Source organism: Thunnus thynnus, chromosome 14 (assembly GCF_963924715.1).
Source record: "Thunnus thynnus chromosome 14, fThuThy2.1, whole genome shotgun sequence".
Classification (NCBI taxonomy): Eukaryota; Metazoa; Chordata; class Actinopteri; order Scombriformes; family Scombridae; genus Thunnus; species Thunnus thynnus.
The window spans coordinates 31450338-31466915 of NC_089530.1; the positions used below are offsets into that span (position 1 = coordinate 31450338).

Genomic DNA, 16578 nt, shown 5'->3' on the forward strand with positions numbered 1-16578 from the left:
GTTAGGAAGAAGTGAGGTTACCAGACCTCTGTAGCCGCTCCAGGTGCATTGTGGGTAATGTAGGTGGCAGGTTTTGACAAAGAAGAAGAAGAATGCGTGAAATAAAAAAGCCGATATCTGTGGTTCATTTTTAAAATACTGATGATGATGATGATGATGATGATCTCTGACTGCGGTGATGCGTTTGTGGAAGGTTGCAGTTACGTTCAGTTTGAGACTCTCAACAACTCAAACAGATTCTCCACAAAGTCTACAGACATATTCAGAGTGTTGAAGATGTCTGGATGTTACAGTCACACACACACACACACACACACACACACACACACACACACACACACACACACACACACACCAGCAGACTGATGTGTTCAGGTGTTCTCACCTTGATTTTCTGTCGAAGCAACGTGAAGCGTTCAGGTGCACAGACATAAAACAGACATTACAGCTCCTTCATCGTCTGTCACTCACATCACTGAAGTAAAAACATTCATCTCACTGAGTTCAAACTGAATCAACATGTGACTCTAGAACAGAGAACAGCTGAACACATTCAGTCTTCACATATATCTCAACCTTTTCTAGATCATTTACAAAGATTTCATTTATAATGTAATTGTCTCTGTTGCTTCTGTTCTATGTGCAGCTCCTCTGATTCATATTCAGTAGAAGTAGAAGCCAGAAATAAACCTGCAGCAGGTTTTTTTATTGCAACCATTGAAAACATTCAGCAGATAAACTCTCTCTGACTCTCTTACCCGACAGCGCAGCTCGTACTCTTTGATGATTTCTGAGAATCGCTCCTCATGACTCAGACCAGCGCCGGCCGGGTCCAAGCTGCCAAACTGTAGACACAAAACACAACGTAGTGGTTCAAGGTTGCTGTCAATCAATCAATCAATCAATCAATCAGTCTATTAAGGCTCTTTTTGGTTTGAGCTGAAAAATAAAAATTTGTTTCCATCAGTCGCAGAAAAGAGACAAATGAAACTAAAGTCACAGGAAACGTTCATCAATCATTTATCAGCTACAAGGAGACGAGTTACCCTACACCGCCCAGAGTGTGTGTGTGTGTCTGTGTGTGTGTCTGTACGTGTGTACGTGTGTGTGTGTGTATGTGTGTACGTGTGTGTGTCTGTGTGTGTGTGTTCTTGTACTGAACAGTGAGGACATGTTGTTATTTACTTATTTGTTCAGAACCAGTTTTTTTTTCTGAGTATAATCACACTAATAAATAATTAGTCTTTGTGATGCAAAACAATTAAATAGAAATTTAGGATCAAAATATATAAAATTTATTGTGAAAAGCTGCACTGAGTTTAAAATGAAGAGAGATGAAGATGTTAATGTAACGCACAGTGTTGTTCTCACAAGTATACAAGTACTGTATGTGTGTGTGTGTGTGTGTGTGTCTAAATGCCAAAACACTGCCTGACACACACACACACACACACACACACACACGTAACTCCATCAGTATGTAATTTAATTTATATTCCAGTTAAAGTTGTGTTAACAGATGGTGTCCACTAGAGGGCATCAGAACGAGCTGTAAACATATCTGACATGTTTCATCCTGTCTGTTAGCAGCTGTAAACACATCATCATCATCATCATCATCATCATCATCATCACTAACAGAGGTCATGACTTGTTCTTCAGGGTTCAATCAACATGCTGAAGGTTCACAACACCTCGTCACTAGTGAGCATCACAGAAATGAATCATGGGAGATTCCTGCTCTGACGCCTCTGAGGTTCAACTACAAAATATTCATTAAAGCTTCATTATTGATCTTTGATTTATAAATATTGATCAGTGCAGCTTTAACGACTCAGATGTGTTGCAGCTGAGAGATTAAATGTGTGTCTGTATCACAGTGTGTGTGTAGCAGTGTGTAGCAGTGTGTGTGTAGCAGTGTGTGTGTGTAGTAGTGTGTGTGTAGCAGTGTGTAGCAGTGTGTGTGTAGCAGTGTGTGTGTGTAGTAGTGTGTGTGTAGCAGTGTGTAGCAGTGTGTGTGTAGCAGTGTGTGTGTGTAGTAGTGTGTGTGTAGCAGTGTGTAGCAGTGTGTGTGTGTAGTAGTGTGTGTGTAGCAGTGTGTAGCAGTGTGTGTGTAGCAGTGTGTAGTAGTGTGTGTGTAGCTGTGTGTAGTAGTGTGTAGCAGTGTGTAGTAGTGTGTAGCAGTGAGTGTGTAGTAGTGTGTAGTGTGTAGCAGTGAGTGTGTAGTAGTGAGTGTGTAGTAGTAGCAGTGTGTAGCAGTGTGTAGTAGTGTGTGTAGCAGTGTGTGTGTAGCAGTGTGTGTAGCAGTGTGTAGTAGTGAGTGTGTGTAGGAGTGTGTAGCAGTATGTGTGTAGTAGTGTGTAGTAGTGTGTAGCAGTGTGTAGTAGTGAGTGTGTAGTAGTGTGTAGTAGTGAGTGTGTAGTAGTGTGTAGTGAGTGTGTAGTAGTGTGTAGTAGTGAGTGTGTAGTAGTGTGTAGTAGTGTGTAGTAGTGAGTGTGTAGTAGTGTGTAGTAGTGAGTGTGTAGTAGTGTGTAGTAGTGTGTAGTAGTGAGTGTGTAGTAGTGTGTAGTAGTGAGTGTGTAGTAGTGTGTGTGTGTAGTAGTGAGTGTGTAGTAGTGTGTAGTAGTGTGTAGTAGTGAGTGTGTAGTAGTGTGTAGTAGTGTGTGTAGCAGTGTGTGTGTAGCAGTGTGTGTAGTAGTGTGTAGTAGTGAGTGTGTGTAGGAGTGTGTAGCAGTATGTGTGTAGTAGTGTGTAGTAGTGTGTAGCAGTGTGTAGTAGTGAGTGTGTAGTAGTGTGTAGTAGTGAGTGTGTAGTAGTGTGTAGTGAGTGTGTAGTAGTGTGTAGTAGTGAGTGTGTAGTAGTGTGTAGTAGTGTGTAGTAGTGAGTGTGTAGTAGTGTGTAGTAGTGAGTGTGTAGTAGTGTGTGTGTAGTAGTGAGTGTGTAGTAGTGTGTAGTAGTGTGTAGTAGTGAGTGTGTAGTAGTGTGTAGTAGTGAGTGTGTAGTAGTGAGTGTGTAGTAGTGAGTGTGCAGTAGTGTGTAGTAGTGAGTGTGTAGTAGTGAGTGTGTAGTAGTGAGTGTGTAGTAGTGTGTAGTAGTGAGTGTGTAGTAGTGTGTAGTAGTGAGTGTGTAGTAGTGTGTAGTAGTGTGTAGTAGTGAGTGTGTAGTAGTGTGTAGTAGTGAGTGTGTAGTAGTGTGTAGTAGTGAGTGTGTAGTAGTGTGTAGTAGTGAGTGTGTAGTAGTGTGTAGTAGTGAGTGTGTAGTAGTGTGTAGTAGTGAGTGTGTAGCAGTGTGTAGTAGTGAGTGTGTAGTAGTGTGTAGTAGTGAGTGTGTAGTAGTGAGTGTGTAGCAGTGTGTAGTAGTGAGTGTGTAGTAGTGTGTAGTAGTGAGTGTGTACCTTGTCCTGCAGCAGTGTGTGTGTAGTAGTGTGTAGTAGTGAGTGTGTAGCAGTGTGTAGTAGTGTGTAGTAATGAGTGTGTAGCAGTGTGTAGTAGTGAGTGTGTAGTAGTGTGTAGTAGTGTGTAGTAGTGAGTGTGTAGTAGTGTGTAGTAGTGAGTGTGTAGTGGTGTGTAGTAGTGTGTAGTAGTGAGTGTGTAGTAGTGAGTGTGTAGCAGTGTGTAGTAGTGAGTGTGTAGCAGTGTGTAGTAGTGAGTGTGTAGTAGTGTGTAGTAGTGAGTGTGTACCTTGTCCTGCAGCAGTATGTGTGTAGTAGTGTGTAGCAGTGTGTAGTAGTGAGTGTGTACCTTGTCCTGCAGCAGTGTGTGTGTAGTAGTGTGTAGTAGTGAGTGTGTACCTTGTCCTGCAGCAGTGTGTGTGTAGTAGTGTGTAGTAGTGAGTGTGTACCTTGTCCTGCAGCAGTGTGTGTGTAGCAGTGTGTAGTAGTGAGTGTGTAGCAGTGTGTAGTAGTGAGTGTGTAGTAGTGTGTAGTAGTGAGTGTGTAGTAGTGAGTGTGTAGCAGTGTGTAGTAGTGAGTGTGTAGCAGTGTGTAGTAGTGAGTGTGTAGTAGTGTGTAGTAGTGAGTGTGTACCTTGTCCTGCAGCAGTATGTGTGTAGTAGTGTGTAGCAGTGTGTAGTAGTGAGTGTGTACCTTGTCCTGCAGCAGTGTGTGTGTAGTAGTGTGTAGTAGTGAGTGTGTACCTTGTCCTGCAGCAGTGTGTGTGTAGTAGTGTGTAGTAGTGAGTGTGTACCTTGTCCTGCAGCAGGTGCTTCACGTCTCTCTGCAGTTTGTTTACTGAACTTTCTGCTTCGTTCAGTTTCAGCTTTACGACACTGAGTTCGTCCTCCAGACGTTTGTTCTCCTGAACACGTCAAACACACGTTAACACCAGTATTTATGTTCACATTAAAACCAGTAAGACAGTCTGAACACACACACACACACACGCACACACACACACACACACAGCTCTCCATTTAAATGTTCACACACTAATATAACAACTGATTTCACTTCTTTAAATGTTAGATTAGGAATAAAAACATGATTGAATCAAAGTGCTCGATGCATCAGTGTCTGAAGTTAGAAACATTTCCTGATTTAAATGACAAAATCTGCTCAAAAAGCGAGTAAAGAAGAATCTGAACAAGCGTTCAAAGTTAAAACTACAACAAAAAGAAACAAGAAGTTTAACTCAAACTGAAGGCCGAAGCAGATCAATAACAAATAATCAGAGCAGCAGATATCTTGACTGTTAGTCTCCGTTATGGGTTAAAAACACTGGATCCTACATTTCCCATAATGCACCTGGATAGAGCCTTTCATTAGAGCCTCGCTGCAGGCAAACTCCACAATCAAAACCTCCAAACTGTAACGCAGATTTTCTGTTAGTGTGTTTGAGTCTGATGACATCACTGTGACATCACCAGGTGAGTGACGCGTACACACCTGCGTGGCGCTGCCGAGCTCCTCCCTTAGCCCCGCCTCCTGCGCTCTGAGCAGCCGCAGCTCGTCGTGCAGCGCGCCGCGCTCTCTCTCCACCTGCTGCAGCAGAGCCTCGCTCTCCTGCTCCGACTGACTGCGCAGAGCCGTCAGCCTATCACGGAAGTCCTGCTCCAGGTCCCTGCCAATCACAGAGCAGCTCGTCAACACGACAGCAACGCTGCGATCTGATTCGCTGTCATATCTGTGGTTTTTAATAGGATGTTTTTTATATCTGTATGTTTGTTGTTCTCAGTCTTACTGCTCTTCTTTTTACTGGTTTTATTTTAACTGTGTTTTAATTTTTACTGTTTATTTGTTTGTTGTTTATATTTGTTTTACTGTGTCAGTGAGGTGGAAGGAGTCTGGTCTCAGTTAATTATTATTATCATACATGGACAACTACTCAACTTAATGTTTACATTTATTCCTTTATGAAAGCGGGAGATGTATAAACGTATAGACGTATAAACGTATAGATGTATAAACAGACCTGATCCTGCTCTGGTTGAGCGTCTCCATGCTGGCGTGTCGGTCGTCCACCTCTCTGACCAGCTGCAGGTTCCTCTGGTCGGCCAGATCCAGGTCTGACTTCACCTTATCCCGCTCCCTGCAGGCCTGCTCTGCTACCACCCTGCACACACACACGCACGCACACACACACACACACACACACGCACACACGCACACACGCACACACGCACACACGCACACACACACATACACACACACATACGCAAACACACGCGCGCACACACACACGCACGCACACACACACACACACACATACACACACGCGCGCGCGCACACGCACACACACACACGCACACACACACACGCGCACACGCACACGCACACACACACACACACACACACACACACACACACACACACACACACACACACAGCTAAAGTGACAAACATGACGCTTCTTCACATGTTCAGAACAATAAGAACTTAACGAATCATCTGACTGTTAAAGTGGAACTTTAAAGGACGAGTTCACAGTTTTCCAGTCAGTCTTAAACCAACAGTCAGTGTGTTTCTGTCTGTAATCATTCCTCCTGTTCATACTGACCAGTAGAAGATCCCTTCATAATGACCTTACAATGGAAGTGATGGAGGACAAAATCCACAGTCTGAAGCTAATATGAAGCTTCAGCGTCCAAATGAGTCAAATCAAGTAGATATCTTTCAACGTTACAGTCTTTTTAGTGCCAAAGTTCCTCTTTTTGTTACTATACTTCCACCTGCAGCTCAACAGGGAAACACTGTCCGAGGAAACACAAAGAGGGAATTTGATGCTAAAAAGACTGTAAATGTGTCAGATATCCACTTGATATGACTAACTCAGACTGCTGAAGCTGAATAGAAGCTTCACACACACTTTTAAATGACTGTGTGGACACACTGTGGATTTTATCCTCCATCACTAACATTGAAAACACATTTGAAGGATCTTTAATATCCAGTATGAACAGGAGGAATGATTACAGCGAGCAAAACCTCTTTCACTTGATGTGTTGACCCCCCCCCAGCTGGCTGAGACAAAAAGGAGCATTTATGATATTAAGACCTTTTATCTTCATTTTAATAATGAAGGAAAACATCGGCGGGAGGATTAAACGGGACTTCAGTTGGACTTTAACACACTGCTCCTGTCCAGCAGGGGGAGCTCTTCTTCTTCTTCTTCTTCTCTACAGTAACAGTGTGTCAGCTCTCTGCTGGTTGAACTAAAGTCTGAAGGAATGATCAATGGATGTGACAGGAAGTCTCCATGGAAACCTGCAGCCTGAACCTCCAACTACAGTAACGTTTCTACATGTTGTGAAGAAGCAGCCCGACATGTTTCATCTCTTTGTTTCCACTTGTAGAGCTGCAGCGATTAATCAATCATCAGAAAATTCATCTGCAACTATTCTGATCATTAATCGTTTTGTTACATGTGAAAGTTTTCTGGTTTCTATGACAGTAAACTGAAGATCTTTGAGTTGTGGACGTCGTCTTTGGAAACACTGATCAACATTTTCTGACATTTTATAGACCAAACAATTTATTGATTACTGGAGAAAATAATCAGATGAATCAATAATTGCAGTAGTACACAGACATGTACGGGGTAGCTTTAGCCTAGCTTAGCACAAAGACTGTTAGCCAGCAGAGAAACATCCACAGATGAAACGTTATCAGTCCATCCTGTTATTATTTGATCTTTAGAAGATCAATCTGATCACTGACTTCATCGTTTTTCCAGAATTTTCCAGCATTTAGTGAAATTTTGGAGTTTTGCCTCTTTGGTTTTTATATATATTTGAAAAAGTTTAGAGAAAGTCAGACATGAAACATGACGAAGAGACACGACTACACGCTGATCTAAAGTTCATCAACTTAAATAATGCAGTCAAATCTGACAAGTTATTAACTGCAGAACGTCGTAGATTTAGTGCTGAGTTGAGTTTATCAGACGCGTGTCGGCTGAAACCTACTGCAGGTGCTGGATCTCGGTCTTGTAGGAGATGAGCGTCGCCTGCTGGATGCCGTTACCGCCGACCAGCAGCTCGTTATCCAGAGCCAGAGTCAGATCTGCCAGACTGACACGCTCCTCCAGAGAGAAGTCCAGCGTCTGTGGAGACACAAACACTCTACATGAGAGACAGACAGGTGAGGGGGCAGACAGGTGAGGGGCAGACAGGTGAGAGGGCAGACAGGTGAGAGGCAGGCAGGTGAGAGGGCAGACAGGTGAGGGGCAGACAGGTGAGGGGGCAGACAGGTGAGGGAGAAGACAGGTGAGAGGGTAGACAGGTGAGAGGGTAGACAGATGAGAGGCAGACAGGTGAGAGGCAGGCAGGTGAGAGGTAGACAGGTGAGGGGGCAGACAGGTGAGGGGGCAGACAGGTGAGGGGGCAGACAGGTGAAAGGGCAGACAGGTGAGAGGCAGACAGGTGAGAGGGCAGACAGGTGAGAGGGCAGACAGGTGAGGGGCAGACAGGTGAGAGGGCAGACAGGTGAGGGGCAGACAGGTGAGAGGCAGGCAGGTGAGAGGTAGACAGGTGAGGGGACAGACAGGTGAGAGGTAGACAGGTGAGAGGTAGACAGGTGAGAGGCAGACAGGTGAGAGGGCAGACAGGTGAGAGACAGACAGGTGAGGGGACAGACAGGTGAGAGGTAGACAGGTGAGAGGTAGACAGGTGAGAGGCAGACAGGTGAGGGGGCAGACAGGTGAGAGGCAGACAGGTGAGAGGGCAGACAGGTGAGAGGGCAGACAGGTGAGAGGCAGACAGGTGAGAGGCAGACAGGTGAGAGGGCAGACAGGTGAGGGGGCAGACAGGTGAGAGGCAGACAGGTGAGAGGCAGACAGGTGAGAGGCAGACAGGTGAGAGGGCAGACAGGTGAGAGGGCAGACAGGTGAGAGGCAGACAGGTGAGAGGGAGACAGGTGAGAGGCAGACAGGTGAGAGGGCAGACAGGTGAGAGGCAGACAGGTGAGAGGCAGACAGGTGAGAGGGCAGACAGGTGAGAGGGCAGACAGGTGAGAGGCAGACAGGTGAGAGGGAGACAGGTGAGAGGCAGACAGGTGAGAGGTAGACAGGTGAGAGGTAGACAGGTGAGAGGCAGACAGGTGAGAGGGCAGACAGGTGAGAGACAGACAGGTGAGGGGACAGACAGGTGAGAGGTAGACAGGTGAGAGGTAGACAGGTGAGAGGTAGACAGGTGAGAGGCAGACAGATGAGAGGTAGACAGGTGAGGGGGCAGACAGGTGAGGGGGCAGACAGGTGAGAGGCAGACAGGTGAGAGGGCAGACAGGTGAGAGGTAGACAGGTGAGAGGCAGACAGGTGAGAGGTAGACAGGTGAGAGGGCAGACAGGTGAGAGGTAGACAGGTGAGGGGGCAGACAGGTGAGGGGGCAGACAGGTGAGAGGCAGACAGGTGAGAGGGCAGACAGGTGAGAGGTAGACAGGTGAGAGGCAGACAGGTGAGAGGCAGACAGGTGAGAGGCAGACAGGTGAGAGGCAGACAGGTGAGAGGGCAGACAGGTGAGAGGTAGACAGGTGAGAGGGCAGACAGGTGAGAGACAGACAGGTGAGGGGACAGACAGGTGAGAGGTAGACAGGTGAGAGGTAGACAGGTGAGAGGCAGACAGGTGAGAGGCAGACAGATGAGAGGCAGACAGATGAGAGGTAGACAGGTGAGGGGGCAGACAGGTGAGGGGGCAGACAGGTGAGGGGGCAGACAGGTGAGAGGCAGACAGGTGAGAGGCAGACAGGTGAGAGGGCAGACAGGTGAGAGGTAGACAGGTGAGAGGGCAGACAGGTGAGAGGTAGACAGGTGAGAGGCAGACAGGTGAGAGGTAGACAGGTGAGAGGGCAGACAGGTGAGAGGTAGACAGGTGAGAGGTAGACAGGTGAGAGGTAGACAGGTGAGAGGTAGACAGGTGAGGGGGCAGACAGGTGAGGGGGCAGACAGGTGAGAGGCAGACAGGTGAGAGGGCAGACAGGTGAGAGGTAGACAGGTGAGAGGCAGACAGGTGAGAGGTAGACAGGTGAGAGGGCAGACAGGTGAGAGGTAGACAGGTGAGGGGGCAGACAGGTGAGGGGGCAGACAGGTGAGAGGCAGACAGGTGAGAGGGCAGACAGGTGAGAGGTAGACAGGTGAGAGGCAGACAGGTGAGAGGTAGACAGGTGAGAGGCAGACAGGTGAGAGGCAGACAGGTGAGAGGTAGACAGGTGAGAGGCAGACAGGTGAGAGGCAGACAGGTGAGAGGGAGACAGGTGAGAGGCAGACAGGTGAGAGGTAGACAGTTTCACAATCTGTGCTGCAGATCTTAATTCTTCTAGATCTCAGTGCAGCTTTTCACACGTCGACCACACAGTTCTCCGCTGGGTCGGCATCTCTGGATCCGCCCCTGATTGTTTGAAATGTAAGCGTGGAACCAGACGATTCGCTGCAGCTCATCCTCCACACCTGAAAATGTTTAATATGGGGTTCCACAGGGTTCAGTTTTAGGTCCTCTTCTTTTCTGTCTTTACATGCTCCCATTAGGAAGAATCATCCAAACTCATAACATCTCTGTTCACTGTTTACACAGATCTGCCTCCCCCTTAATTCCCAAAACCAGGCTCATTAAAGACTCATAACTTCCTTCAGTTAAATGGAGGACAAGACAGAGATCTTCCTCTTTGGCCCCTCACATCATCCCTCTGTTAGAAGCTCAGTCACCTCTCTGCTTACATCAGACCACATCAGACCACATGCTGAGAACCTCGCTGTTACACTCGATAGACACAAGCAGGTAAATTCTGTTATCAGATTCATCTTCTTCCAACTCAGACCCATTTCCAAAATGAGGCATTTCCTGTCACCCTCTGACCTAGAAAGAGTCATTTATGCACTAATATCATCCAGGCTGGACTGCTGTAACTCTCTCAGGCTACCATTTCCTGTTTACAACTTATCCAAAACGCTGCTGCTGTCTGATTATTAACAAGAAACGAGACCACATCACGCCTATCCTGGCTCCCTGTTCATTACAGGATAACTGTCTACAAATCTCTCCATGGTCTCGCCCCCACTTATATCTCAGAACTTCTCACCCCTCACAGCACCGCCAGACCCTTCAGATCCTCCCACCGTGGCATGTGGACTGGGACGGGACTGGGAATATCCTGCTGGAGGCCATTAGACAGGCTGAGTCTGTTGATGCTTTTAAGATGCACCTGAAGACTCATTTATTCTCTTTTAACTGTGTTTAATCTGTTTTTCTTTCTATCTGAGTGTTTAAACTTGTTTCTATTTTAATCTATCTTATCTCTATTTAGCTCTATTTTCACAACCATCTGTTATGCACATATGTCTTTATGTTTGTATGTGTGTACATGTGTCTGTCTTTGTGAAATACTTTGGTGCAAAACCTGTTCTATCTGAACAAATCATTTTAAAAACATTTTTTACCAAACTGTTTTGAATTTCTAGAACTAGTAAAGCGCTAACACCTGGTCCTGGTCCATACTGACCTGCAGGATGTCCCGGCTGTTGCGGATGCCCTCCTCGGTCCAGAGGGCGATGACCCTCTCTGGGCTGGTGCATCCTGATCCGTCGTCCAGCTGGCTGAGGACTCTCTGCCCCACGGTGGCCGTCAGCAGGGAGGGCGAGGTGGAGCGCACCGAGCGCTCCTCTAAAACCGTCTGGGACTGCATGGAGGATCAGAGACCAGAGTTAGTCCACATTCAGAACCGACCGGTGAAGGTGTGTAAAGTCTGGATGTCAGAGTAAACTGCAGCAGCAGAACAAACTGTTTCACACTCTGCAGACAGAGGAGCTTAAAACAGCAGCAACCAGCAGGTTTCACAGGGTCTAATAAACGCCTGTTGTTGGAACATTTAATCTGGATTAGCCACTTTCACTCAGAGCTGGCCTGCACACAAACATCCCACAGAGCCACCAGGTCACAGAACAGAGAGCAGAGCTGAGGACTGATGAACAAACAAATCCCACATGTATCGCAGCACTTTATGAACGTTATGAACATACAGAGGAGAGAAAAGAAGACTGGAGGGAAATAACTGAAGGAACCAGAGTTCCTGCTGAGTCACTGCGTCTGCTGTTAGCTAGCTTACAGCTAATGTACAGTAATGCATTTTGGCTGTTTGGGGCGAACAAACAAACAATCCAGCGGTCAAACTGGTGCAAGTAACTGTTCTGTCTGAAGCTTAACATGCCCATGAAGAAGCAGTGAAGCTGCAGGGCTGCAGTGATAGTTAGATACTGTTAGTGTGTTTGTTCAAGTCTAAATCAGTGGATGAGTGGCTACACTTTAGTGCAGTTTCATTCACACAGAGAAAAATCCAAGTGAACCAAAACGTATCACAAACAGCCTGGTGAGAACACGCTCTCCTCTCATTGGTCAGATGTGTCTGGGGAGGGAGTAAGAACGTAAACACAGGAAGAAGCTCCTGTGTTCTGGATCACTGCCTATTTCTCTGCTCTGCAACATGGAGCTACAGAACAACTAGCATCTGTTAACCATGTTAATCATCTGGGCAACAAACCAAAATACACCTGTGACAGCAGAAAGCTGAATGTGAAGCACTTCAAAGGAAACGTCTTGAGTCCTACTAAAGGAGAGGGACTACTTTGTGTCTGTGGGTAATTACACACCTGAACAGACTGAAATGACATGTGGAGTTCCCCAAGGCTCCAATCTGGGGCCGCTTCTGTTCAACATCTACATGCTCCCATTGGCTCAGATTATGGAAAATAGCTAAATATCTCAATATGCAGACGACACACAGATTTACATAACGATATCGCCAGGGCACTCTGGTCCCATACAAGCACTGAGTAAGTGCATCGTCAATGATCATCATCAAGCAAAGATAAAACTGAGATAATCGTGCTGGAGGAGGTGAGGAGTGATGGGGGATCATTCCCATATCTTCTGGCATTATCCAGTACTGTCAAATAAATCATTGACATGTATATCCCACTAGATCCAGAGTATTTATACTCAGCAGAGTTCCTAAAAAGACATATCTTCAGTATTCTCTTAATGGTTGCCAGGAATGATAATGAACTGGATGAGTATTGTGATGAAGATGGACACTGTTCTACAAAGATGGACTCCTGTGAGGATATACTCTCTCCTCAATGTCATCAATTGTTGGAAAAATAAAAGTTACAAAAATAATGAACAAAGATAAAACAGTGATAATTGTTTTTGGAGCCAAAGTCAGCGCTCAGCTTCAGTTGCTAACATTTAAAACCACAAACCAAGACAGAAACCTTGATGTCGTCATGGACTCAGACCTGAAATTCATTAACCACTTTAAAAGGACGGGTTCAGCAGTCAGGAGCCCAAATTAACATTAAAGCTGTTTTTCTTGCTGTAATCATTCCTCCTGTTCATACTGACCATTAGAAGATCCCTTCATAATGACCTTACAATGGAAGTGATGGAGGACAAAATCCACAGTCCTCCTTCTGTGCAAAAACGTATTTTTAAGTTTATCTGAAGCTAGCAGTAGGTCACCTGTGTGTAGGTCACCTGTGTGTAGGTCACCTGTGTGTAGCAGTAGGTCACCTGTGTGTAGGTCACCTGTGTGTAGGTCACCTGTGTGTAGCAGTAGGTCACCTGTGTGTAGCAGTAGGTCACCTGTGTGTAGGTCACCTGTGTGTAGCAGTAGGTCACCTGTGTGTAGGTCACCTGTGTGTAGGTCACCTGTGTGTAGCAGTAGGTCACCTGTGTGTAGCAGTAGGTCATCTGTGTGTAGGTCACCTGTGTGTAGGTCACCTGTGTGTAGCAGTAGGTCACCTGTGTGTAGCAGTAGGTCATCTGTGTGTAGGTCACCTGTGTGTAGGTCACCTGTGTGTAGCAGTAGGTCACCTGTGTGTAGCAGTAGGTCACCTGTGTGTAGGTCACCTGTGTGTAGCAGTAGGTCACCTGTGTGTAGCAGTAGGTCACCTGTGTGTAGGTCACCTGTGTGTAGCAGTAGGTCATCTGTGTGTAGGTCACCTGTGTGTAGGTCACCTGTGTGTAGCAGTAGGTCACCTGTGTGTAGGTCACCTGTGTGTAGCAGTAGGTCACCTGTGTGTAGCAGTAGGCTCCGGCCTCAGCGCTTGTCCTGTCTGTCCTCACCCACGTTAACAAACCACAGCCTGAGATCAGACCTGACGTGCAGTACATGATGACTTCTACCTGTCTGTCTGTCTGTGTGTGTGTCAGCAGCCACCTGTTCACCTGCAGCATCTGGCCGAGCCCCGCCCACCTGATTGGACAGATGACTGTCAGCTGCTGCAGAAGCTCCTGATGCATTCAGGAGCTTCTTCGTAAACTCAGACTGATTAGATTCATTCACAGATTCAGTTTGACTAAGTTAGGTCTGAAATGATCCTGCAGGGTATTCAATGAAAACACAAACGACATGACGGTGAACTCCAGATGTTTATGAGGCTTCACGTCTCCTCTGCCAGATGTTCCTCACAAACACACATCCGTATGTTTAGTTTATTTCTCTTCATTCATTTAATAATAAAATAGATTTTAACTGTGTTTAGGACGTTTCTCACCAGTAGGGGAGGACTAACAGGAGGGGAGGAGGTTTTGTCTACATGAAAATATATAAATATATATAAGTTGTGTCACTGTGAGACTACAAACAAACTTTATTGGTTCTCCACACGATGAACAGCAGCAGCTTCATTTATGGTGGATTGAAAGAATTAAATGTCATCGATACATCATTTGTGTTTGTGTTTTTGAAGAACTGATGACTTCTACTTCACTCACCTCCTGCACACGTCTTTCTACCATCAGGCCGCCACTATAAAGGCCCCCTACCCACAAAAACCACTTACTGGGACTCCTTCATTCCCACTGCCATAAGTATTTCAAACTAACTAGGAATTGCATGCACTGTGCCACTTTGCACACACTAGATGTATTTTATTCTAAGTTATTTGTGCTGTATATTTTATTTTGTTTCTGTATATTTTAGTCTGAGTTTTGTACAGTACGCTGTCTGCTGAGCCACGTCTACGACGATTATCTGTCACGACAGACAATAAAGTTTTCCGAATCTGAATCTGAACCTGAATCTTATCAATCAACTTATTCCTGCAGCCAACGAGTTGAATGTCGAGTGTTTGAATGTGAACACTGTTTATACCTGGTATTAACACGCGTCTCAGGTGATCCGATCACAAGTGGACAACTGTAAGTACAGGTGTGACCGCACCCAAGACGCATTGAGATCCGATCACTCAGACCACATTCAGAGGTGGTCTGGGCCGCATGTGGCCACATTCATTTAGCAATGTAAACGCAATGTGACCTGGGCCACGTTGGCCCTGTTTACACCTGGCAACATCCGTCTCAGGTGATCCGATCACAAGTGGACGGCTCTAAGTACATCTGTTTACACCTGGTATTAACATGCGTCTCCACATGCATATTCACTTCTCCGCTCTTCATGCAAATAAACACGTACATCATTTCCGTTTGCAAAGACCAAATTCGTTGTTGTTTTTAACTGGTGGGAGGACCGAGGGTCTGTGTTCCCTCCGTCCAAAGCCGTGTTCAACTGGTTTCATAACAAGACAAACAAATATACAAATATACAAATATATAATGCATCGTATCTCCTCATGAGCATCAAGTGCCGACCTATTGATTTGCTCTAGTGCCACGTCTGAATATGTATAAAAAATATAGTTATACCACAGCTCAAAGCCCCTCCCATTGGTGAGGATGCTCCTCCCACAACAGCTCAAGGCCCCTCCCACTGCAGAGGACGTCATTAACCTCAAACTACGAGTGAACATGTCTGTAGTATAAAAAGTGTTACAGCACGTGAGCATGTCAGACCATGTGCGGCGCCCTCTGCAGGTCGGCGTGTCTGAGCATGTGCGGCGCCCTCTGCAGGTCGGCGTGTCTGAGCATGTGCGGCGCCCTCTGCAGGTCGGCGCCTCGTACGGGGGTGGAGCAGGAGACGGGGGCGGAGCCACACAGAACCTTCTGGAACTCCCTGAGGCTGACTCTGCCGTCCAGGTCGGCGTCCAACTTCCTGAGCAGCACATCCAGCTCCTGCAGGCCGGGGTCAAAGGTCAGAGGTCAACACAATGAATTGATGCATGTGGAGGTTGTTCTATGTTGACATTTCTAATAAAGTTGTTTCTGTGTTTACCTGTGTGTTGAGCTGCTGCAGGCTCAGGTGATCACACACCGCCATCAGGACGTGACCTCCTCCTCCAACAACACCCAGCTCCTCCTCGTCCTCCTGCTGACCTCCTGCAACACGAGTTTACAGCTCACAGTTGAACCACATTTAAATGTTTGTTTCCATCCTCTGCTGCTGTGTAAACATACTACCATACTACCATATTACCATATTACCATATTACCATACTACCATACTACCATACTACCATATTACCATACTACCATACTACCATATTACCATATTACCATATTACCATACTACCATATTACCATATTACCATACTACCATACTACCATACTACCATATTACCATATTACCATACTACCATACTACCATATTACCATACTACCATACTACCATATTACCATATTACCATATTACCATACTACCATATTACCATATTACCATACTACCATATTACCATATTACCATACTACCATATTACCATATTACCATACTACCATATTACCATATTACCATACTACCATATTACCATACTACCATACTACCATACTACCATATTACCATATTACCATATTACCATATTACCATACTACCATATTACCATACTACCATACTACCATATTACCATACTACCATACTACCATATTACCATACTACCATACTACCATATTACCATATTACCATATTACCATATTACCATACTACCATATTACCATATTACCATACTACCATACTACAATACTACCATATTACCATACTACCATATTACCATACTACCATACTACCATATTACCATACTACCATATTACCATACTACCATACTACCATATTACCATACTACCATACTACCATATTACCATATTACCATATTACCATACTACCATACTACCATATTACCATACTACCATACTACCATACTACCATATTACCATATTACCATACTACCATATTACCATATTACCATACTACCATATTACCATATTAC

General features: G+C 45.6%; 1 protein-coding gene across 3 annotated transcripts in view; it reads right to left on the reverse strand.

Annotated features, from left to right (window-relative positions):
* The window catches only part of ninl (ninein-like), a 55325-nt gene that overhangs the window by 17817 nt on the left and 20930 nt on the right, over positions 1-16578 (reverse strand). For 2 of the 3 annotated variants that reach the window (XM_067610992.1, XM_067610994.1), the window contains exons 6-13: positions 15594-15697; positions 15275-15493; positions 10926-11102; positions 7402-7538; positions 5409-5549; positions 4883-5057; positions 4185-4295; positions 759-845 (exon numbers count right to left, since the gene is read on the reverse strand). In XM_067610992.1, the coding sequence (XP_067467093.1) occupies positions 759-845; positions 4185-4295; positions 4883-5057; positions 5409-5549; positions 7402-7538; positions 10926-11102; positions 15275-15493; positions 15594-15697 (1151 nt within the window). Of the gene's footprint in view, positions 1-758; positions 846-4184; positions 4296-4882; positions 5058-5408; positions 5550-7401; positions 7539-10925; positions 11103-13495; positions 13670-15274; positions 15494-15593; positions 15698-16578 lie in introns of those variants that run through there. The other variant, XM_067610993.1, reaches the window with a different exon arrangement.